We start from the raw sequence: 24,446 nt of genomic DNA, 5'->3' as shown, positions 1-24,446 counted from the left end.
AAACTTGTGGGATCCGGCCTTGTTGTGACAGATGATATTTGGAGTAATACCGGGTTTTATTCATTCAATTGTTTCTAGCATCTTCGTAGGGTTCCCTTTATTTCTGGCGCTTGCTGGTGGAATCCTGATCCTTCTGCTCCTGCTAAGAAATGGCTGCTCATCTTGTAGTAATGCACAGGCCAGGCAAACTGCAACTGTACCATGACCGAATGCAACAACCTTTTGGATGCTTGACATTAGCAACACTTAGCGTGAGTTATGGACTAACTGTTCGCTTTGCAGTTTCACTTATGTACAACAAGCGTTCTACTGTCAGCGATGCCCCTTTTATTGGACTTTGGATTTATGCCTCTCCAATACGTCATGTTCAGACCCGGATTGTGTCCAGTTAATGGTTCTCTTAGTGACCCATGAGCAGGCCTGTTATGGGAATGGCCGTATGGCGCATGCAGCTGAACTTGGAGTCTTGGCTGAGTGGAATATCTGTGCGGCTGCACAGTACCTCTTGCAATGGAGGTTTATTGCATATCGCGCAAGTTGCCCGGAAATGCTCTTGGAAGCATCGGATTACGAGGAGCACGTGTGTTCCTTCGGCCTACTAGATTGGATGGCATCCCTTTTTTCTACTAAATATAGGGATGACCTTTTGGAACGAATTGCATTCTTAAGTTCACGTACCTTAATGGATTTTCCAACTCCTTCTTAATCACGTTTTCCTTGCAACTACAACATTTTAAAAGTCACACAAATTCTTTTTTTTTTCCCTCTGTTATGGTCCTTTGTCTGAATGCTACAACCTTCCCAAGGGGAGGGTGTTATATGGCCGTTCGTGTCATTGTCGACATTGCTACGTTGGCATGAGCTCTGCTGCCATGATGCTGCTTTTGCGCATGCTACTACATTACTTTATTTTGCAAGACTCTGTTTGTGCCTTTCACATGAGAACTGTCTGCTTTTTGCATTCTCTGCCTATTTCTGGAGTTTAGTCTGAACACATTGTGCAAGGTCGATAAACAATGCCCCTCGTTATACTGTTCTGGTCAGTCCTTAGCACCTAGACAAAACATGCTAATACAGCTGCACTGCTGGAAACACGTGCTTTGATATTACGGGATGCTAGTTGTTCAAAGACACGCTTGGAGAGGGACCTTTCCATGGAGAAGAGCTATGCTTTTCCTATGATGTAAAACTTCCATCTAGGCACCCAGGTATGGGGTCTGATGACAAAGCCCTGAGATCTTCCTTTATATGATAAACTTCAACTTACCAAGAAGAGGGTGGTTAGGCTTTATAGTCCTTTTTGCCCTGTCTGTGTATGATGACATCCCCCTTTATATTTTATGGAAATGTAACAATGCTAACTGTTTTAGGTTTATGCATATTGCTGCTGGTAGTGGCTCATATACTGCATTATAGAGCACGATAGTTAAAATAAACATTTGAACTTACCTGTGACTCTGACCATTCTTATTGAGGACAAGTACGAGTGAGTGAATATGTCTTGCTACCGCAATTCCTGAGAGAGTCGGGAATGTTGGTTTCTGGGTTGTATTATTTGTAGCTTCGTTATTATGTAGGAGAACGAATGAGACGCTATAGTCAGTTTTGGGATTTTGGGTACTAAGGTGGTAGAAAGGTACAACCCCTATACACAGAGTTCCTGTGCATAGTTCTGTGTATGTGCAGAATCACAACAACAATATGGCTGTTATTACAATAAACAGCAAACCGTTTCCATTTAGCAGCATAACATCCTCTAGTAGTAGGCTTTCTAGCCTCTAAGAATACAGTTTGGTGGTAATTGTGAATAAGTAAACTCTAGGACTACAGGAGCCAAATCGATAGGTTGAGTTCTGTGGTATTTGGATGTCTGATTTCTCCATGGCTGAGTGAGTAGAGAGGGTAGAATTAGGAAATGCATTTCTGAATGGCAAAAAAGTCAAACACGAAAAGTGTTGAGCTTTAAGCTGATTTGCTGAAGAGACCAAAAGTGGGTAATGAATGTCTCTTAAGAACTTCCTTAGAGACCAGCAGCTCCCTCCCTTTTTTCAAAGAATCATTTCCCCGTCTTCCATTCCCCTTAGGATACTCTCATGCCAACTTTATAGCCTCACGGCAAACGCCTTAGTTTCTCTCCATTGTTTTTATTTTTTTCTATTTATACAAACCACTTACCCCAGGTTTAAATTTATTTTTTATAAATCCCCTAAACCTCTTCCTCATCTGCCATCAATGGGTGGCCATCTTTGACCCTTTTCGAAACCATTAGAAGATGGCAGCCCATGCATTTAACATGCACAGCAGATGTTTTTTCAATGTTTTTCCTTCTGACTCAAAAAAAAGAATTCCAAAATGGCCACAAAAAAAAAATATTAAGTAGGCACATAGTTCTGCCCCCAAGCATCAGAGGCGAGCACTACCTATTGGTTTTGCCAATGCTTCTAGGGCTAAGTAATCATTTTTACAATTTAATTTAAACATGTGATGGATTGTTTTGATCTTGATCAAGTTTCCTTCCTTCCAGAATTCCACAATGAAGTTCCACCTTCAACCAACATTAAGGAGTGAATGAAGATATTTGAATATTGTGGCTGGACCTTCAAACTGCAGCTTACATGTTACTCTGTTGGATCACAGCAATGCCAATTAATTCCAAAAACAGCAGGCCATCCGAAATCTATGGGGAAATATTCTATTTTATGTGTTGGTAATGGACATTTGTAATTAGAGGGTCCACTTAGTTTCACATATATTCACAAAAGACAGCTAGAATAAAAAATAAACTATTTAGTAGTCCCTGTGAAAGACAACTTATTTTCAAAGATAACTAGCAGAGCAAAATATTCAAAGAATAAGAAATGCAGTGTTTTATCTGTAACGATTTAAAAAAAAAAAAAAAGCATCCTTTTTCTTTTCTTAAATATACACTTTAAATATAACAATTGGTCATCTATATGTTGATTAAGGAGGTCTACTTACATCATCATATCTTCTATCTGTTCCTATTAGAAGAATGTTGTTAAATTCTCTTTCCAGCACAGCACGGGCCTATATAAAGAAAAAGAATTGAAATGAACACGTAGACATAAATATACATGTAATTGGCGATCAACTTTTAAAACATCAAACTGATAAAAAGTAATATACCTAATAATACTGCCCCTTCAGCATTCAGTTAAATTTATGATAGAGGTAGTAAAGCACAGAGTGGAAAAAGTCTGCATTTCAGACACAAAAAAACCCTTTAAAACACCACATTGGATTCCCAATAGTCCTAATCTAAGCACAGAGTAAAGGAGAGAGTACAGAGAAAAGAACTGCCTTCGGTGTTGCTATATTCAGAAGTTTGTTGGCTATTTCTAAGTTTGAAAACATTCACTTTGCACTAACTTATGCCTACACTATGTAGGATGATGGCGCTTTATATAGGGGACCAAAACGAGGTACATTGTTTAAATAATCCAGGCACAACACAGTTGGCCTAGAGATCCACATATGATAACTCAAATGATCTCTTTTGTGGTAGTGTGCACTAGCAGTAAAGCTTATAAGCATGTCGTGCTAAGCATTTGTTGTATTCACAGAGGCAATAAATGAGACACACACTCAAGAACAAATCAGAGACCAAATTAGAAAAAGTCATATTTTTATGTACATTTTGATACCAAGAACTGTGTTATGAAGTAAGTACTTTTTAGGTCTTGCCTAGTCAGCGCTTGCGCAGTTTCTTCGAGACATGCTGTATTCAGGTATGGACTGGAAGCTCTGCCTATTTTTAGCCAATCTTTTTAATTAGCTCCTCTTACTATCCTTTGTAAATGGTGTCTTGATTCGTGAACAGGCTAAGTAGTCCTTCCTTAGTACTACCTTTTCTCCAATTGTAATCTCCCATGAGGACTGCCCATGCAACGTGTTGTAACTCAGTATGTTTTATGTACAGTCTGTGAGCACTATTTTATTAATGACTTTCACCTAGCTGCGGTTGCAGGCACAACAATCTCTCCCGCTTACACCCTGCACAAACCTAATTTTAAGCAGCGAGGCACGCCTTCATCTTTAACAATGGCGGTTGCGCCTTTCTTTTGTACAGTGCAATTTGCAAAACTCTATTTTTTCAATATTATATGCTTGCAATAAGCAGCATGGCACGCCACACTCGTGCCCCCGGTCAGCTACCTTCATCTTTAACAATGGTGGCCATGCCTTTCTTTCTCTTCTTTCTGCGCCATTCTCAAAGATTAAGTCGGTGTGCTTCGCTGCTGACAAAAAAGTTACAATATTGAAAAAGTAAAATGCTACTTGCCAGTATGTATCTGTAGAGCAGCAGAGATTCATACTACTGCATAGATTGGCACCTGGTGTTCGGCTCGGATGCTTGCACCTTGTTGTTGTCTTGGAAGTAGTCTTTTGTAGACACAAGATAGGCAACTCCTCCCTTGGGTGATAGTGCGCATGGGCATCGACTCCATCCTCAGATTGTTTTTCGCCATGAAGGGAAATGATGGAGTTAGTAAGAAACAGAAGAGATGTCCATGTGAATATATCTAATTAAGATAATACTGGAACAGATACAGGTTCCGGGGAGGCGGGTGGGAGTATGTATCTCTGCAGCCCTACATGCCAAGAACAGATGCTTACTGGTAAGTAGCATTTTCTGTTCGAGGGATATGAGCTGCAGAATTCATACAATTGCATAGACTGTACAGCAGTCTCTCCCCTAGCGGTGGCCACCTGTATCCGTTGCAGTGTAGTTGCAGTGCAGTCCCATGTGGGAGCTACTAGGATCTTTTTGAAAGACTGTTGCCTGAACTTGCGTATTACTAGCGGGAGTGGCGGAAAAGCACAAGCAAATCTGCCTGACCAGTTCATCCATATCGCATGTTTAATCGTCCCTTTGAGCATAGGGAGAGTGTTTGTTGTCTTTTGAGGCTGAGTAAATGTCTAGTAAAAATCCTCCTCTACAGGGTCTGAATGTAATTGGACCCCATGGTATGGTGCAGCTCTATTTATTAGTTGCTTAAGCCCTATACTATCGTCTGGAGGGGATGGTCTGAAGGGATATGAATCTGGCTCGGGTACATCTGGGACATTATAATTGTCTCAAGGGTCCTGAGGTCGGAAACTGTGGGTGTCATCATCAGTATCTGTATTATGTGGTGAGTGTATGTCATCTTCACATCCTATATCGCCATCCTCCCCTTGTGGTGAAAAATCAGGCACTGGAAAGTGTGCTGGAGAAAGTATAGTGTTTAGAGTCTGTGGAAGTGGAGAGAAAGGCCTCATAGATGAGGTGGATGAGTCTTTTTTTCTTGGAGGGTTTCTCAGGAGTTCCTGCAGTATCATATACTCTTTTTAAGTAGTACGGAGGGGACATGTCCAGTAATGGGGTCAATATGGATTGTTTTTTGCCTGGGATGTGGTGGATCTGAATGGAAAAGTTCTTTGGATCGGTCGTCTTTTTTCAGTGCCGCGAACCTCGGCTCAGAGTGGTGTTTTAGCCTGTCTTCTTTAGCCTTAGGAGGTGTTTTTGTGTCCTTTTGCCAAGGTGGAGTTTTCAACCCCAAAGGTTTAGTTTGTTTTTTCAGATCCGAAGGTTTCTTCTGTGCCGAAGAGTCCAGTACCTTTGGTTTGGGCGCCGAAGTTTCTGGTGCCAAAAGGACCTTGGGATTATGCTTCGGTGTCGACTATGGTTTTTCGGCACCATGTTGTGGCTGGCTCGATCCCGAGCTGCCAGTAGGCTTTGGATGCTTCGGAGCCGGGCCCGGGGGAGGGGCCTCTGAAGTTCTCTCTCGGTGCTGACCAAGACCAAAAGGTGAAGGTGTTACCAGAGCCTTTTGTTTTTTATGGGCAGAGGAGTCGACGTCTGTACTTGCGCTCCTTTGACCTGGAGTAATCATCCAGTCTTCTGAATCCGATTCCACGGCTTCGGAGATGTTGTGTTGTTCGTATACTGTGTCTGGATCATTGGAACCTGCCTCGTAGATGTTCTCCAGTGCCGGAACGGCTGACTTAGACATTTTGTGTCGTCGAGCCCGGCGATCACGTAGAGTCTTCTTGGACCTGAAAGTGTCATAGGCCTGGCAGTGTCGACTCTCGTGTTCTGGGGAGACACAAAGGTTGCAGACCTCATGGAGATGTGTGTGTGGGAATTTAGCCCCCACTTGCATTTTTTTAACGGAGTCCTTTCCATAGGCTGGCATCGATCGGCCCACCCACGTCGACGACCGGACTCGAAAATGTCTTCGAAACTGGATACGCATTTTGAGAGAATAGAAATCGAAACTATACCGTCGAGCGGTGAGAGTTTTTGCGCGTCAAAGAGGAACCGTCCGACGTCGACCTGAAGCGCAGCAAATTACATCCGAACCAGATGGCAGAAAAAAACATTCTGAGGATGGAGTCGATGCCCATGCGCACTATCACCCAAGGGAAGAGTCATCTATCTTGTGACTACAAAAGACTTCTTCCAAGACAACAAGGTGCAAGCATCCGAGCCCAACACCAGATGGTGATCTCTGCAGTAGTATGAATTTTGCTGCTCATATGCCTTGAACATAGAGTTTAGCGAGTCGCACCTTTCTTTTCTTCGGCGCCGCTCGCCAAAATAATCTTTTTCAATATTATATGGTTTCAGTAAGCAGCGTTACATGCCGCTGTCCTGTCCCTTGCTAAAAGATGAAGGTGGCGTGTTGCGCTGCTTATGAAAAACATTCAATATTGAAATAAATCGCGATTTGTGAGCCGCACCTTTCTTTTCTTCGCCACTCTCCAAACTTCCTTCTCTCCCTTTCTCATACCGGGCAGTGAGGGTAAAAGACTACTACGACGTCTCGCAACTGCTGGCCCACCTTACCCGATCCCTCCCAGTCCAGCCCATCTCCTCCCTGGGGTAGTTGTGGCCTATCAAACGGCTCCCTCCCGGTCCTAACTGCCTTACTCCTCTTCCTATCTTCATTCCCTCTGCCCCCCCCTCGCCCCAAACTCCTTAATGCCCCATCTTATTATAATAATATAGTATTGCGTGCACTTTTTTCATAAATCTTCCCCAGTATCTTCATTGACCACAACCCTCTTTCTATCACACTAACGTGCCCATTGTATCATCCCAGGGTCATTGTTGTAGTAGGTACCAACGTCCTCCAGAGGAGTGATGGACATCCGGCTATTGTGGATATCCTTCAATTTGAAGGATGTACAGCGTATGCTTTGGGCCGACCATTTGAGTTTATTTTATGACTGCCTGAGACAGACTGATGATCCTAAATATAGCATGGATTTTATTGTAACTTTTTGTAATTCTAGGAAACACCAATATATCTTCGTTTTTTTAACCTTTAGTTTGTGATAAGTGGCCAATCCATTCTTGATTTAATAAGGCCTGTGGAGAGGCCCGAGATGTCCATATAGAGTTTTGAAGGACGCTCCTAGGGATCTGATTTTATAAGCTAGTCATTTGCCGAAATAAGGCCAAATAAAGGGAGGAGGCTTGGACCTCCTTGTTCAATTCTTGTAGGGCTAGAAACACTGGCTTGTTTTGGCACACAGTCAAGAACAACAAAGCCCTAAAAACTGATTCCAACTTGGTTTGTGTTAATATCAGTACAGGTGCCTATGTCGATCATGTAGGGATGTGTACCATTCAGTTGATACCGCTAGTGGAAACCATGATTCTAATCCATCTTTCTTTCCACTAGGCATAGAATTTACATGTGGACGAAGTAGCGGAGGCAGTGAAAGTCTTATACATAAAGTTCCGGGCCCGATGGGGTTTCCATGGACCTCTTTAAACTGGAGGTGAACCTGTGGGCACCTGCTATAACTAACTATACCAATGTTGCATGTTAGAGTGGCATTCCTGGGTCATGGTGTCCAGCAATCATTGTACAAGTCTTCAAAATAGGTAACAGGGCTTTCCCAAGCTGTTGCACACCTAGCTCATTACTTGATCCTTTTGTTAAAGTTATTGGCAGAGTTGATCTTAATAGAAAAATCTTAGTCTATTGATCACTGCATCATTTCTGACGTCAAATATGGTTTTATATTCGGATTGGGTACCCAACAACAGTGCCACAACCTATATCTGCTGATTACCAAATATACCATAGTGAGAAGTGGGTCTGTTTTTTCAGATTTTATCGACCTGACCTGTGCTTTCGATAGCATTTGTCAGGTCCAAACTTTGGGAAGTGCTACAATCAAAGGGGCTGGATTTTAGCTTGGTGTCTTATTTAAGAGCCCTTCTGGTAGATTTAAACACCTCCGTTAGATTTGAGCCAAACAGTGAATGCAGTGAGAGCTTCAACCTGGACCGAGAGGTACAGCTAGCTTTGCGTTTTTTTGACAATCCTGTTCCTCCTGTATATTAATGGTCTGGATTCTACTCTCTTTTGCAAAGGGGAGGATATGCCAAGCATGAATGCGCGGAGTGTTCTGTCCTTCTTTATACTGATAATGCCATACTATTGTCTAGAACACACTATGGCCTTCAGCAATTGCTAAATACTTTTGGCAGCTTTATGGATGGCCTCAGCTCTAGTGCGAATTCGACCAAAACCTTTGTAACGGCATGTGACCCCAAAAACCTCAAGCTGCGTAGCCTTGCACTCCAGGGAACCTTTATTGATAGAACTCATGAATTTTACTATCGTGGAGTAACTTTTGACTACCAGGGAACTTAGGGCCCTTGCCTGAAACAGAGGTGTAGGAAGGTAGATCCCTGACTATGGTTGCCCCCAACTTTTTGCCTGGTGTTTTGCTGGTTTTCTGACTTAGTTGACCTGAGGCCCTGCTATTCAGGACCTCAGGCCCACTGCTCTCTCTGTAAAATGGATTCCATGTACCTTAGGTACATATCTAAATTGGATACTGAGCCACCTTATCAGTCCCTGTACAGTGTACCTTAGGTACTCAGGGCATAGGTGTACCCAGGGCCTACCAGGGGCTGCAGCATGTATTATGCCACCCCTGGCTGGCCATCCAAATCTGACACAACTGGCTGCACGACAGCTGGGGCAAGGTGGTGTACTCACCCTTTGCTTTAGATATAGTATACCTATATCTAACCCTAAAATGGACACACAGATCTCCTATCAGTCACTCCTATGGCAGGCCTTAACAATCCTGAAGGCAGAGTGCTTGGAATCGTGTGAGATGGTGCTCTGGCATGAGCTGAGCCTGTCTGCGGCTTTCGGGATCTATCCCTTAGCCGTTTCCATGATATCGCATACCATATACTCTTAAGTGCATTATAATCCTCGCGGTTAAATGCCAACTCTGGTATCGCTTTATCAAAACATGTCGAGTAAGGTGTCATACGAATTGGAATACTAACCCCTCGCCAATTCTGGCGACGGGGTTAGCATTCCACCCTTCTAGAGGGACACGACATGCATGTAACCTATAACCCGGTTAAAAGTCAGACAGAGCCTTAGCATCCACAAAATGGATGCTGCCACCGAGACACAAGTCTGCCCTCCTGCTGCTGGGAGTCCTCCCAGAGCAGGAGATAAGGACAAAGGGTTTCCTGCCAGGGGCGGTGCCAGCACCGTCCCAGACAGGGTTTTGTGTATTGTAGGTAGGCAGGGCTTTAGAGGAAGGTGACTGCACGTGGCACCCCGGTGCTCACTGTGCATAGGCTGGCTGGAACCAGTTCCAGGGACACTCCAGACCCTGTGCTGGGGAAAAGCCCGCCAAGGAAGTGGGTGTAACCACCCCCCTCCTGGTCCCACCCTTAGGGCAGGACTTAGTCGCGTGCCAGCCCCCTTTTCCCAGATAAAGGTAGAGACTGGCCCCCTTCCAAATCAGATCATCTTTGAATCCTGAAACTACTTTCCACGAAAGGAACTCAAGACTTCTTCCTAAGATTTCTCCCTTGTGACTAAGGAGTAGTCACCCTGCATCCGCAGGCACCATCTTAAGAACACTGCGGTCTGCTGCACGTCCTTCCTCCGGAATCCGACTGCCCAGCTCGACGAGAACCGGCTTCCCTGGCACCTCTGACCTCTACCTACATCATCAGTCACGCTGAGATTCGTGGGTGTGACGAGACCTCGAGGGACCGGCCATCTTCAAGACTGCACGACTTCTTTTCAGCAAGCCCGCCGAGTGAATTCCTGGTGAGTGCTTTGGGGTCCGAGAAGCCCCCACCCTGAGCAGCTCCAGCACCGAAGAGCAGCCCCCCAGCATCTCCACGATCTGCGTGGGGCCCTTCTGCTTTTTGCTGCTCACCGCGTTGTTTGGCTACTAGCCCGCTGGCTTGTGGCCTTCCTGACGACGCCCGACGACATGTCTGCTGCTGGTCTGGTTACTCCAGACTGGCCCTTGCTTCCCTCCATCGGAGAAGTACCCTGGACCCTCCTGGTCCGCCCAAGACGCCATTTTAGGTCCACCGCGTGGGCCTTGCATATGCCAAGACTTGTTGCCCAATCCTGGGTCCAGCGACGTCGACAGCAAGAACCTTCGTGGGACAGCTCGCACCTCCATCCTGGTCGCCGACAACGCCTCCTGGTCCGAGAGACTGCAGAGCCCAGCAGCGCCCACTCACCTGACTGCGGTGACTTCGCCCGGTGCCATCCTGGTGCCCACTTAATCACTGGCTAGTGATTCAAGAACTTGGTCCCCTCTGCTTTCAGGTTTTCTTCTTCCCTGATCCAGGCTTGGATCCATCGAACTTTTCTTCACTGGTCGCCTGCCAGCAACTTCTTCCTTCCAGGCTCCTGGTCCGGCAACGAGATCCCCGACGTCTTTTCAGACCTATGCAGCTGCAGCCCCTGGGCTAGGTAACTTCGGCACTTCGGTGTCCCAGCATAGCCTCACTATCCAAGGGTCAGGATCCACTGTCGTTTTCTCCCTACCAGGTCGGGTTCGCCCGTAAACACTAACTTTGCCTTTACTAGCCTCCATAGACTTTGTCCCGCATCCCGCGTGAGAGTGCACACTCTGCACCCGAGTCCCCTAGGTCTCCTAGAAGTAATCTAACGATTCCCTAGTCAAGTCCTAGCGATTCCAAAGCCTATTAGTACTGTACTTACCTGCTAGTAATTTCGCATTCCACTTTTAGAATATATGGTTTTTCGTGCCCCTCGGGCATTTGTGTATAACGTGCTAACTTTAAGTATTTTCGTAAGAGTTTTGTTGTGTGCTTAGCACCCTGTCCTCATAAAGAGTACAGGGTTGTTGTGATTCTAATAAATACATTGTTTATTTTCATAACACCTGTGTGGTGTCCTTTCACTGGGTGTTCAAGGGGTAATGTGATGGTAAAACAGCTGGCTTAACACGCCCTCTAGAGTCTTAGCCTTAGACTGCTCGTATCCATGCTACTAGGATAGCTGGTCTATAAGGTTGACTTACAACCAATCATCAATAAGGGTTGTTTGGACTGATACATAGTGATCACTAGAATAGTGAACACTGCACATCAGGCCAACTTCTCACATAGGAGACTCAGGTTCTGTAACATGGTTGGCTACCTTTTTCAGTTCGCACTATTTTTGACATCTATAACAGAAAGTGCCTCCCGGTTGTAACTTATGGCTGGTTTGCGGTGTTTAAGGTAGACGAGGAGAACAAAGCCTGAAGGCATATTCTTGACATTTCTCCAGGTCACCTACATGGGCTGTCCATGAGGAATTAGGGCTTCCATATGTAGCTGATGATATCCATTTGGCTACTATCGCTGCAGTTGACCTGATGCCATTGTGAGCCTTATAGTGAGGTCGGTGCTGTGCTCCTTTAGAGCACTGTATGGTAACGTAGTGCTACGCTGGTTGCTCTCGCTTTGAGGCGTGGCCTTTACTATTTAGTTCGCACTATGCACTTTGGTTAATAAATATTTAGGACTTATTTTTGTTAAACATTGAGCTGATTGTTCAGCTTTTTCAATATGTGCTTTCTGCATGTGCTATGACTTCATTCGTCTCCTTTTTTGATTTTTCTGTGTTTTAAACATCTTTGTAAACTTTTAAATGTTGTATTGTATGTGCTTTTATGGTTTGTATTATGAACCGAGTTTAAGAATTAATTGAATTGTATTCTGTATTTATCAACATGTTGCTTAATTTCAATAGTCTGACATGAGTCTCTTTTCATGGCACTAGATTAAAACTGAAATACAGCAGACTTAAAATAATTACAATATGTTTACTTTTGAGTTTTCTTTCAGCATTACTAAATTGTGACATGATCTTGCCATCAAAGAATCTCTAATGTTATCTCGATCCCATTAGAACATGTCAGCAAAACAATATTGATGCTGGAGCACTTTGACAGAATCAGTTTTAATAGGATTTGTTTTACTGTCATACCCATGTTAGAGACAGTACTGTGAAATCCGTAATGATGTGTAGGAAAGTACCCCTTTTTGACATGGTCACCCCCACTCTTTGCCTGGTAATTCTTGCAATTTTGATAGCAGTGCATTGGGTACCTGCAATCCAGGTCCCCAGTACCAAATCGCTTTCCCTAAAACTGTACAGTTGTTCCCCCAATTGGCAATACCTTTAGAACCACCCCCCTAAGACCCTATTAAATGATACCCCAAAGAGAGTCCCGAAGAGCTGCAGCATGAATTGTGCCACCCACCCACATACAAACTGCCATTACAGGCTCTGTGCCATGGTGCAGAGAAAGGTAAAGACACGGCATGGCATACCTCCTGTGTGCCTTGCCAACAGACACTGCATGCAATATAGGTAAGTCACCTTACAGCCCTAGGGCAGTGTGCACTATACTGCATGTGTGGACATTTCTGCATGGGGAGATATGGCCCTGTGATGGATAAGTCGATTCCTAGATATTAAAAGTGGACAGGGAAGCTATTTGAAGTACATGTGCTTGATGCTGGTATTTACGAGATCCCCAGCTACACTATGGCTTCACTGAAACAAGATATGTTTGGTATTAAACATCTTGTATTAATAAACCCAAACTGATTCCAGTGACAGATTTATTAACACATACATCCAGTGGGCACCTCCGAGGTGCCCCTGAAAACCTACTGACCACTAGCGCAAAGGCCGACTTTATTAGATCAGCCTGCCCCCCCATGCAGGTTTCTGACACCCTGCAGATGAAAGCCTGCTCTCTCCAAAGGCAGAAACAATACCTGCTCTAGCCAGAGGTTTTGTCACCTCCTCCAAGCAGGATAACTCAGTGTTTAGCATATCAAGGCAGGAGGCTTCAAAGGCCTCTGCCGCCTTTTATATGCGAGCTAAAGCTTCCCTAGTCATGGGAAATGCCACACCTTACCCCGGGCCCATTTGGCACCAGGACAGGTGGGAAAATTAGCTATTCAAGAGGTGTGTTCTCCTCTCAGGCTAGCACCACCTCTAAAGTTGGCTACCTGATGTGAACACGACTTTTAGAATACCACCATCTTAGTTTTGGCAGAATTAGGCTCTCTGTCTCAGGATTATGCCCACTTCCGCCTTCTTCCTAATGGCGTAGCACCTCTGCACCCGGACGCCCCAGGGCAGGTAATGAGTAACTGCTGGTGGTACTTTGGGACTTGACCCCTGCAACTCTAAGTCCCGAGGTAGACTACTAGAAACTGTACGCAAATAACTGTATGCAACAACAGCCTTTTGTCCCATAAGAAAGCAATGCTGCTTAAAGACCATTTAAGTAACCTATTTAATTACCTATAAAAAGTTATATTTAAACAAGCATTTGCAATGCAATAGGTCTCGCTTTTGTAAAAGTTAAAGCTATTGGAAATATAAATTTGTAATGGAGTGATAATTATATTCAGGCCAATATCTAAACTAGGTAACTAAGTTCCAGCTCTCCAATAAAACCAAAAAGGGAGACAAAATTGGGGTTGTCATTGGTAGAAAAATTATCATAATAAAAATTAAAACTAAACTTATTGGACCACTTGACTGTAAACGCCTGAAAAAGCCTACTGTTTGTAGGGATGAGCAAAATAGCGCACTGCAAGGAAAGTATCATAGAGTTAGCCTAGCTCAACCCATCACAGGTGTAGTAGAAACAGAAAAACAAATCAAATCATCATAGAAAGGAGCCCTGTAACCCAAATCTACTGTAAAATTTTAAAAAAATGTCATATGCTGTATTTCTTCATATGTTGGGGACTGTGCTCTCATTCGGGAGTACTGGTCTGCTATTCATGCCAAGGTGCGTGAGGTATGGGGAGTGAGCTTTGAGCTGGAGGCGCGGCGGTGCCTCCTGAATGTCTGGGACCCAACTGACCTTTCGTCTCATGGGAAGGTATGGGCCACGTTGGCGCGCAGTATTGCCAAGCATAATATCGCTCAATTGTTGGGGGCGAATCAGCGGCTCACTGTTGGAAAATGGATGGAAGATTGGATTGGTGTATGTTTAGAGAGCGGGCGGTGTATGTGGCCAGGGGGAGACCCAAGAAATGGGGCAAGATCTGGGGGCCCTGGAATACATATAGGGGCGATATATGCGCTCCCCCCGCCGAATCAGATGATCCAGTAACTCCGGAGGACCCCTGAACCCACATGTTGTTAATTCTGTTGTATTTTTCTTGACCAGAAGGATTTAAGTGTATGATATGCGTGTGAGAAGTAACCCAGTGTATTTATTGTATGTTTTATGATTTCTTTTATGTGCATTTATTAAAAAGATATTTAAAAAAAAAAAAGTCACATGCTGAAAGCCGATTCAGAAAAGGGGGGTGGTGATGAACAGAGTGTCTGAATTAAGCAGACCACTCTTACCCAGTCCAAAGATCAGGGCTTGATCCATCACCGTTATTTATCTCACTGCCCCATCCCAGCTCAGAACCTGGCTATATGCAAATTAGTCTGTCCCTGGCCCAGTGCATCATGGGAACAGGGCAGACCAAACTACCAAGCCAATTCTTCACCAGAAAGGAGACAAGCTACCGGGGACCGGTTTCTGGCATTTCAGCCTCTTCGGCCCGGCTTGCTTGAATCCAGATGGAGCAGTGAGAAAGGGACTCATGTCTGAGTATACCCTGCCACACCTATAGTGGCCAAAAACGATTCAGAAAAGGGGGTGGTGATAAACAGAGTGTCTGAATAAAGCAGACCACTCTTACCCAGTCCAAAGATCAGGGCTTGATCCATCACCGTTATTTATCTCACTGCCCCATCCCAGCTCAGAACCTGGCTATATGCAAATTAGTCTGTCCCTGGCCCAGTGCATCATGGGAACAGGGCAGACCAAACTACCAAGCCAATTCTTCACCAGAAAGGAGACAAGCTACCAGGCAGGTTGCTCCCCTCACCGCCACACAGCTCACCTGTGTGCCCTGTGCCCGCTGCTGCCGCTTGTGGCTCGCTCATTCTGCAGTGTTTTTGGTTTGTGTCGTTGGTGTAGTACCGTATCTAGCTCTGTTGATTTGCCCGTCTTACTTTATTTGCGTTGTGGTCTTTAACCCTGTGCCCTCTTTTTCTTGTATTTGGGTTGTTGTCTTTTACCCCTGTGCCATCTTCTCCCTTCTGTAACCCCTGCCTGCTCCCCCCTTTGCTTCCCGCCACTGCATCGCCACCCCCCTGCACTCCCATTCGCCGCCCCGCTCCCTCCTCCCAGCTGCACCTCCCTCCCACTTCCCCTCTTATGGAGGCCGCGCAGCAGTAAAGAGAGCGACCCTTGACCCTGCCACCAGGCAGGTTGCTCCCCTCGCCGCCACACAGCTCCACCTGTGTGCCCTGTGCCCGCTGCTGCCGCTCGTGTCCAGCTCAGTCTGCTGTGTTTTTGGATAGTGTCATTGTTGTAGTACCGTAGCTAGCACTGTTGGTTTGCCCGTCTTACTTTATTTGCGTTGTTGTCTTTTTTTTACCCCGGTGCCCTCTTTTTCTTCTATTTGCGTTGTTGTCTTTCACCACTGTGCCCTCTTCTCCCTTCTGTAACCCCCGCCCGCTCCCCCTTCCGCTTCACGTCGCTGCGTCTCCCGCGGCCCCGCCCCACTGCACTCCCATTCGCCGCCCCGCTCCTGCCTCCCAGCTGCTCCTCCCTCCCACTTCCCCTCTTATGGAGGGCGCGCTGCTGGCGCGCCTAAGGTAAGCCCGTCTGCGTAAGTCCTCGCCTGGACCTCGCCCAGCGCCAGGACCCCGCAAGCACCACTACACCCGCCTCTGCTACGACTCCAGCACCCTCCACGCACTCAACGCCAGACGTTCACACACCTGCTGCCTGGCCGCCCCGAAGCCCACCAAAGGTACCTTCACCTGCCGGAACTGCAGCTTCAACAGCATTCGGCCCGCCAACTCACCTGCCAAGAAAGAACCCAACTACCTCAGATGCATTCTTCTCAACACCCGCACCGCACGCTAACACGCTGTTGAACTCTGGGACCTACTGGACTTCAACACCCCTAACGTCGCCTTCCTGACGGAGACCTGGCTGAACCCCTGCTCGGCACCAGACATCGCCATAGCCATCCCGGAAGGCTACAAGATCACCCGCAAGGACCACACCAACGGAGTAGGAATCGCCATCGTCCACAGAACTCTCAAAATCTCGACAAACACCGACGACACCCTCAGCACCGCCGAACACCTGCAATGCCAAATCCACACCGACCTCAACACCACCCTCAGAGGAACCGTCATCTACAGACCACCCCCGGACTGTGACCACAGTTCAGCGACTGCAACGCCGACTTCGTCAGCACACACGCCATCGCCTCCACGGACTACATCCTCCTCGGGGAACTGAACTTCCACCTCGAGAACAACAACACCAACTCTTCCACCCTGATCAACAACCTCGGACAACTTGTCAAAACACCCACTCACTCCGCCAGCCACACACTGGACCCCATCTTCACCGCAAGCCCCATCTCCTACAACCACACCACCGAACTCTACTGGACCGACCATCGCTGCATCCACTTCACCTTCTGTAAACCCACCACGCACCACCGCACTCAACAGATCTCCCGCTGCTGCTGGAGCAAAGTCACCGAAGACCAGCTAACCACCACCCTCGCCCAGAGCACACCCGCAGACTCGTCCGACCCCGACACCGCGACCCATAACCTCAGACAGTGGATCGACAACTGCGCCAACACCCTTGCCCCGCTCTAGAAACCCTTCAACAGCCACACCAGAAAGAAAGCAAGCCGGTTCTCTGAAGACCTCCAGACCTCCAAGCAAACTTGCCGAAAACTAGAGAACTGGATCCGCGAACGAACACCGGAGAGCTACGCAGCCCACAAGAACGCTACCCGCAGACGCCACCACCTCATCAGATCCGCCAAACGGACCTCCTTCAAAGACCGCCTAGACTACAACGCACACAACATCAAAAAGCTATTCAACATCGTGAAGGAACTCTCCAAATCCAGCTCCAACACCAATGACATCCCACCATCACAAGACCTTTGTGACTCGCTGGCCACCTTCTTCCACTGCAAGAACGCAGACATCCACGGCAGCTTCAATGCCGTGACCACCCCGGCAACCACCGAGACCCCCGCCCCCACAACCACCACCAGCACCAACCGCCTGTTCTCCTGGAGCAACATTAACAACAACGACACCATCAAGATCTTAAACTCCATCCACTCCGGATCCCTGTCAGACCCATGCCCACACCACATCTTCAACAAAGCCAGCGGGAGGAGCCAAGCTCGCGAGCGTAATGGTCGCCTTTTAGCTCGGCTCCGTCAGCCCTCCGGCCTGACTCGTATATCCTGCTGCATATCCTGCCCAGAGATGACACATTTCCGAAGAAATAGGAACGCAACATTTCGCTCTTACTCACCGTTTGACCTGGAGGCTCCGGCGAGCTGCAGATCCGAAGTTGTGCCCCCCCGAAGGAGCCGGGGCCTCCGTGGGGCTGGGACCGGGGCCTCGCCTATGGGATCTGGCCTGGCGTTGTTGTGACCGTCGGCCCCGGCCGAGAGAGTGAGCCGCTGGTGAGAGCTGTTGTGCGAACATCCCGGTGACCCTGATCCGGGCCTGCCTTGGTGGCCGTGAGGCTTGTGAGGGGCGCGGTGCTTCGGGGACTGATCGTGTGAAGGGGTCCCCCCGCCGCTGCTCCGTCCGGTGGCCCTGGACCCTCGCGCTCCGACTCTACTCGTGGGGAGCGCTGGCGATAATACAGGCGGGCCCCCGCGTTGAGCGGTTCTCCTTTTTGCACCAAAGCCGCCATTGTTGGGACCCCCGGGACATCTGTAAAGGCCCGCATTGGTGAACTGTCCCGAGAGTCGCGGAGGGTGGTGAGGAGGCTGAACTTACAAAATGGCTGCCGACGATCTGGGCTGTAGATCTCCTCGTGATGGCGGGACTTAGGTTGCTGGACTGCACGGGGGCCCGGACGTGTGTACGTGAATCTACGATTGGAGACGCTCTTGATGCCTTGCGATCCTGGCACGCGTCCCTGGCCCCCGGTGCCCCTGGAAACTCGTTGCGATCCGCCGCCATCTTGGGTGGACGCTTCTTCATGGCCCCCTCTTGTCCCAGTGATGCCGCTGCCTCGCCCCCCTCGGTTGCTGCGAGGGTTGCTGCCGCTGTTCGTCGACAGGTTTGTGGGCCGATGGCTTACGACCCTCCTGCTCTTCGATGGTTGGAGTTTGGGGACCTGGTTATCGTGCAGAGGCCCGATCCTCCCCGGATGCCTGAGAAAAATGGTGGACTGCTGCCTGTTCCCGCCTTGACGAGGTCGCATTTCTATTTTGCAGGAAAACCCCCGCTTTTCCGAACTGTGGAACTGAACTCCTGTCTTTTACTGCCCGTGTTGCTATTGCTGAGACATTTGAACTACTTATTTGAACTTTTGTTCACTTGCAGATTGCTTGACCTCCCTGGTCTACGTCTTGATCGTAATTTCTTTCCATTGTGTGCTTGTCTCGCATCGTGTTGCTCACTTCACATTGTCATGTGGTGGTTGGGAATTGTGGTTAGGAAAGGATTGGGGTGAGATGCACGACTCCCAGTGGATTTTTGATGCACGGATTCGTGGCGCAGTTGTCTATATTCCTGGCGCTGTGGGAGACCCCCCCTGTAAGTTATATGGCGCTTGAGATTGTGTCGTTCTGGGTCACACGTAATATGATTATGGTTAGGCGGAGGCTGTGGCCGACCGTATTTGTTTTTGCCCTCTTGCTCCTCCCTCCCATTTATTTCTTTTGTTTTCATCTCCTTCTTTTTGTCTCTTTATTCCTCTTTTCTCTTTTCTCCACTGCATTTCGGGTTCCGGTTTAGGGCGACAGGCACGCTGTTTGGAGGGTAGGCCGTAGCCTTCTGCAGGGGTGCAGGGTGGGATGGGTGGGTTGGGTCTTCTTGGATGTTTTATTTTCCTCAGTTCTATGGCCCTTTTGTCTCTTTATTGGAGTGCCGCGTCTGTTCTTGCCTTCCGTGGTGTGATTGGGGTGGGGTCTGTAACGTCGCTGTTCTTCTTCTTGTAGTTCTGCTGCTTTCCATCGCGACTCCCATACCCTCCTCGTTGCTGTTGTTCCTGCTCTCTTCTGTATTCCTTGTTACGGGACGCTTGTTTCGGCGCGGCACTCTTCTTTAGTCTGTGTTTTCCTTTCCCTTTCTTCCTTCCCTCTCCTCTCTCTCCCCCCCCTCAACCCCCCTTTTTCTTCCTCACCCAAGGTCAGTATGACGGGCTAGTCTTGGTGCAGTCGCTATTCCGGCCCCTTTGTCCTGGTTCCGATGTGTTATTGGGTGGTGGGTGTGCAAAGTTGATTGTACTTGCATATTGATTTGTATTCGCCGCACCTGTTTTCATACCGATGTATGCAGTGCTGACACTCCTGAACTGCGGCCTACTCCCCCCTTTTCCTGTTGCCAATGGTTTGTTTGGGGACTCCGGATTCTTCTATGTTGTCGCTGAGCCTGTAATGCTCCTTATTGCTATCTTATAAAATTAACCTTCTTTGCTCCTGTTTGCTGGCCGTTTAGATATTCTTTCCTCCCCCCTTTTTAAGATTGTATTGCTCATGCTCCTTTATGATTGCTGCTGTACGGTTTACTCTGGATTTTTCGACCACTTTTCATATTGTGGCCGGCCAGTTTGGTTGTAGGCCCAGATTTGTATATCCTTTTTGTACAAATAAAGGTTTATAAAAAAAAAAAAAAAAAAAAAACCAGCACCACCATCGCACCCCATCTCCAGAAAGCCATCAACATCTCCTTCGAGACCGCAACCTTCCCGGAGAGCATGCCGAGATCAACGCCTTACTCAAGAAACCAAAGGCGGACCCCTTGGACCTCAAGAACTTCCGTCCCATCTCCCTGCTCCCGTCCTGGCGAAGGTCATCGAGAAGGCCGTCAACAAGCAACTAACCAGATTCCTCGAGCAGAACAGCATCCTGGACCCGTCCCAGTACGGGTTCCGCAGCAACTACAGCACCAAAACTGCCCTCAACACCGCCACCGACGACATCGGGACCTCCTGGACCGGTCAGCCGCCTTCGACACAGTCTGCCATATTAACTTTAAATGCAAGCCCATCAATGTTACACCTCAGCAATTGTACCTTGTTATCAAAGTGACAATGAATGAGGGATGGCCTACTGCGACAGCTGTAAGTGGCCTCCATAATGAAATCGGAAACAGATGACTCAGTAGACAGCTTAGTGGATACATCAATAGGTACATAACTCTCAGCATCACTAACTTTAAGGAGCGACGAGGTGGGGTTACTAAGTTAATCAATATAGCAAACCCCAGACAAGGCTGAGAAGCAGTTGTTAGTAGAGATAGATGAGCGTACAGGCAGAGACGAGAAAGAGACAGGCCTAATCCTCAGGAAGCAATCCTTTAGACCCAGGACTCTATAGAAGTTACACAGAGTCAACACTTCACATTGCTGGGCCTAGCCAAACCTAGGTGTGCAGAATAAATCAATTCCCCCAGCCACAAATTAATTAGTTAATTCCAACAAGTTACTTATTTTCGGTAATGATATATCTGTTAGAGACACATTCTAGTTGTAGATTCCTTACCTAAGAATCCCTACAGGCATCAGTTCTGGATCTAAAGTTTTTTCATTAGCCGTACCCCTGCATGTAGGTTGGTGGCGTAGTCGGCTCGGTGGCGTTAGTCGGCTCCGTGGCAGTCGTTGGCGTCGTGTGCGCCGGAATGACTTTACGGGCCCTATATAGACGCCGCCCAAGGTGTGCTGACATCTGTTCTTAACACGACTTTCCACGCCAGAAGTGCAGAGCCATGAAAGACAGACCACTGGTGCATCAAACTAGGGCCCTTTAGGGGAGTCCCTATCCCTAGAAATCAGTTTGCAGAGCGGGTAGGATATGTGGGGCGGTAAGGAATCTACAACTAGAATAAGTCTCTACCAGATACATTGTTAACGAACATAAGTAACTTGTTCATCAGATAAGAGACTTCTTGTAGATTCCTTACCTTAGAATAGATGCTCCAGCAATACTCACACCAAAGGAGGATCTGCGTACAAGATCACAAGAGGAAGTCCTGAGGACCGAACGGGCAAAGTATCTGTCCCTCTGGACTTGGCTGTCAGCCAGTAGTGTCTGGTAAACCATGTTGCCACCTGACTGATATCCAGTACTAGTACTCCACGTACTAGAGCGGTGATTGCCGCTGTTGCTCTAGTAGAGTGAGCATGTAACCCCCAAAAGAGGTTCCTTCTTTGCCAATGTGTAGCACAATTTAATGTGCAGGACTATCCATCGATAGATGGTCCTTTTCTGTACTGCCCAACATTTCTTGGCCCCCACATAGCCAATAAAGAGTTGATTGTCCACCCGAACGTCTTTGGTACGATCAAAATAAAAATACAACACGCGTATAGGGGCCAGGCAATGGAGTCTCTCCTCTTCCTTGGAGGGATGTGTGCGTGGGTAAAAGGTGGGCAGAGTAACGGATTGTCCCACATGAAAGGGCTTGACCACTTTAGGGAGGAACAAAGCTTTTGTACAAAGTATCACTTTATCTGGATAGATAGACAGATAGGGAGGCTTGAAAGAGAGCCTGGAGCTCGCTAATCTGCGAGCAGAGGTGATGGCAAGGAAGAAAGCAGTCTTAAGGGTTAGAAGCCTGAGAGGGCAATTATGAAGAGGCTCGATGGGAGCATGCATAAGAAAAGTCAAAAACATATATAAATCTCCTTGGGGCACTATGAAAGGAAACTTATGAAAACTTATGAAACTTTTACCGACATTGAGTCAGATTATTATGTCATGCTTAAGTATATATATATGTATGTAGGATTATCCTCTAAATGAGTTCATTTGACTTTCTTGTTTAGATTTCCCCTGATGAAGTGCACCTCAGTGCACGAAATGCATTGTGCCTAGAGGGTCATCCCCATACTAGAGGATGCTTTAACCACAGCACTATGAAAGGAGACAGAGGAAACAAGAGAGTAAGGCCCTTAAGAAACCTATTACCAACGGGAAATTTGAACATAGAGGGCTAATCTGGCAGTTTCAGAAAGGCAGAGATAGCTGAATGATGTCTCTTTAGGGTGCCCAAAGCAGAGTCCTAAAGGGCCACAGAAAGTATGAACAAAGAACTTCTGAAAGAGGGGTAGAAAGAAGATCAACAGCCTCTGCTGTGCATCATGCCACAAATTTGTTCCATCTACAGGCGTATACCATTTTAGGGAAGGGACGCGAGGCTGCCAAGATGACATCACAGACTTCGGGTTGATGGTCAAAACTTGCCAACTGCAGCTGCTCAAGCTTCACACATGGAGACTCGACAGGTTTGGGTGAAGAACCGTCCCCTGGTGCTGCAACAGAAGATCGTCCTGAAGGGGCAGTCCGATCGGAGGATACCAGTCTTCATGCCCAATTCGGAGCCACATTAATGACTTGAACCCGGTCGTGCTTGATCTCTTGGGGCTCTCTGGGCAGAAGTGGTATAGGCAGAAAGCATAGAGGAGGTCGAAGTTACACTCAAGCCAAAAAGCGTCACTGAGTGAAAACCGCCTTGGAAACTCTGACACGCAATACTGCTGAGATTGAGAGGCGAACAGATCTAACCAAGGCTCTCCCTATCACTGAAAGAGACCTTGCGTCACCTCCGGATGGAGACCCCATTCATGAACGACCAAGCACAGACAGAGAAGTTTGTCCGCTCTGGCATTCAGAGAAACCGTCAGGTGGTGAACCACCAGTAATATGGCCTGATGTTCCAGCCATGTCCAGCTACACTGACAAAGGGTCCACAATGCCAACCCGCCCAATTTGTTGCAGTACTACATGGCAGTGGTGTTGTCCTTGAACACCTGCACCACTTCCCTTTGAGAGAGGGGTGGAATGCCTTCAGTGCCAGTCTGATCGCCTGGAGCTCCAAAAGGTTGATATGGTGAACTGACTACGCCAGAGACCAGAAACCTCTGATCCCAGCCACTCCCAGGTGGCCACCTTTTCCCAGGAGTGACACATTCATCACCACCGCCATATCTAGTTGGGGAAGGGAGAGGGATCTGCCTCAGTCCCAATCTTGATTAGTTTGCCACCACGGCAGTTGGTCCACAGTTCCCTCCGAGATCTGGACGTATTCAGAAAGATTCCCCTGATGCTGCCCCCACCGGACCTTCAGGTCCCACTGCAGAGACCGCATCTGCCATGATCCATGATCCATAAGCAGGATGCAGGAGGCCGTGAGGCCCAGCAGTCAGTCATTCTCACCGAAATCCAGGACAGAGACGCAAATAACAAAGCCCACATATTATCCTGGAATCGCTGCTCGGGAGGATAGGGCCCCCAATGAAAGGGAGCATTTGAGAGAGAGTAGGTGTGAATTCAGCACGTTGACAGTGTAACCCCAGAGAGTGATGGTCAGCTGTAGTGTGGAGGTGGGAGACAATAGCCTGGGGCGTGCCCATCTTCAACGGCCAGTCATTGAGATAGGGGAAATCTGGCACCACTGATCTGCGCAGATGAGCTCCGACCACTGCCATCAATTTTGTTAACACCCGAGGACCACTGGTATGGCCAAAGGGGAGAACGGCCCAGGCCTCCTCCGGGCACTGAGGCAGCACCTGCGCAAACGTATCCCAGATGGTATGGGAGTATCGACCCAAGGGGCAAGCTGCATTCACAAACCGCAATGCCAAGCTGGAGGAAGAAAACAGTCTTCCCAAGATGGTCTAGCTTCCTGGATTCCCTATCGTAAGGTACAGAACGGAATGTTCCTTTGGAAGATGCAGTCACAAGCAGACATTAGAAGGCTTCAGGATAAATCTCGCCTTCCAATGAATTCAATAAAGTCGCCCAATGCCCTAATCCCGTGGGCGGTAAGGAGCCCGGCCCTGCCTCCTTTGGGTGATGGCCAAGGCACACAGTGACTGGGCACGCTTAAAAGCACTAAGTATAGTCAAGCCCCTCCTCCAGGACTAAACTATGTGGTCCAGCGGCTATCCCAAAAGGCAGGATAGCGTCCTGTTCCGACAGAAGCACCAAGGCTTATCAAAGGCAATGTGTAAAGTATTTGTACCAACACTAGCAGTAACATCACAAACTGACTCCACAACAGTTTAGAAAAATAAAG

General features: G+C 47.6%; 1 protein-coding gene across 22 annotated transcripts in view; it reads right to left on the bottom strand.

The window, feature by feature from the left end:
- PPFIA1 (PPFI scaffold protein A1) overlaps nucleotides 1-24,446 on the bottom strand; it is an 807,831-nt gene that overhangs the window by 143,649 nt on the left and 639,736 nt on the right. For all 22 annotated transcript variants that reach the window (XM_078684274.1, XM_078684276.1, XM_078684283.1 and 19 more), the window contains one exon: nucleotides 2,980-3,048. In XM_078684274.1, coding sequence (XP_078540400.1) covers nucleotides 2,980-3,048 — 69 coding nt within the window. The remainder of the gene's footprint in view (nucleotides 1-2,979; nucleotides 3,049-24,446) is intronic.

Source organism: Lissotriton helveticus, chromosome 3_2, assembly GCF_964261635.1.
Source record: "Lissotriton helveticus chromosome 3_2, aLisHel1.1, whole genome shotgun sequence".
Taxonomy (NCBI): Eukaryota; Metazoa; Chordata; class Amphibia; order Caudata; family Salamandridae; genus Lissotriton; species Lissotriton helveticus.
Note: the sequence above shows the minus strand (reverse complement) of the source record. Positions and strands in the feature narration are given on the sequence as shown.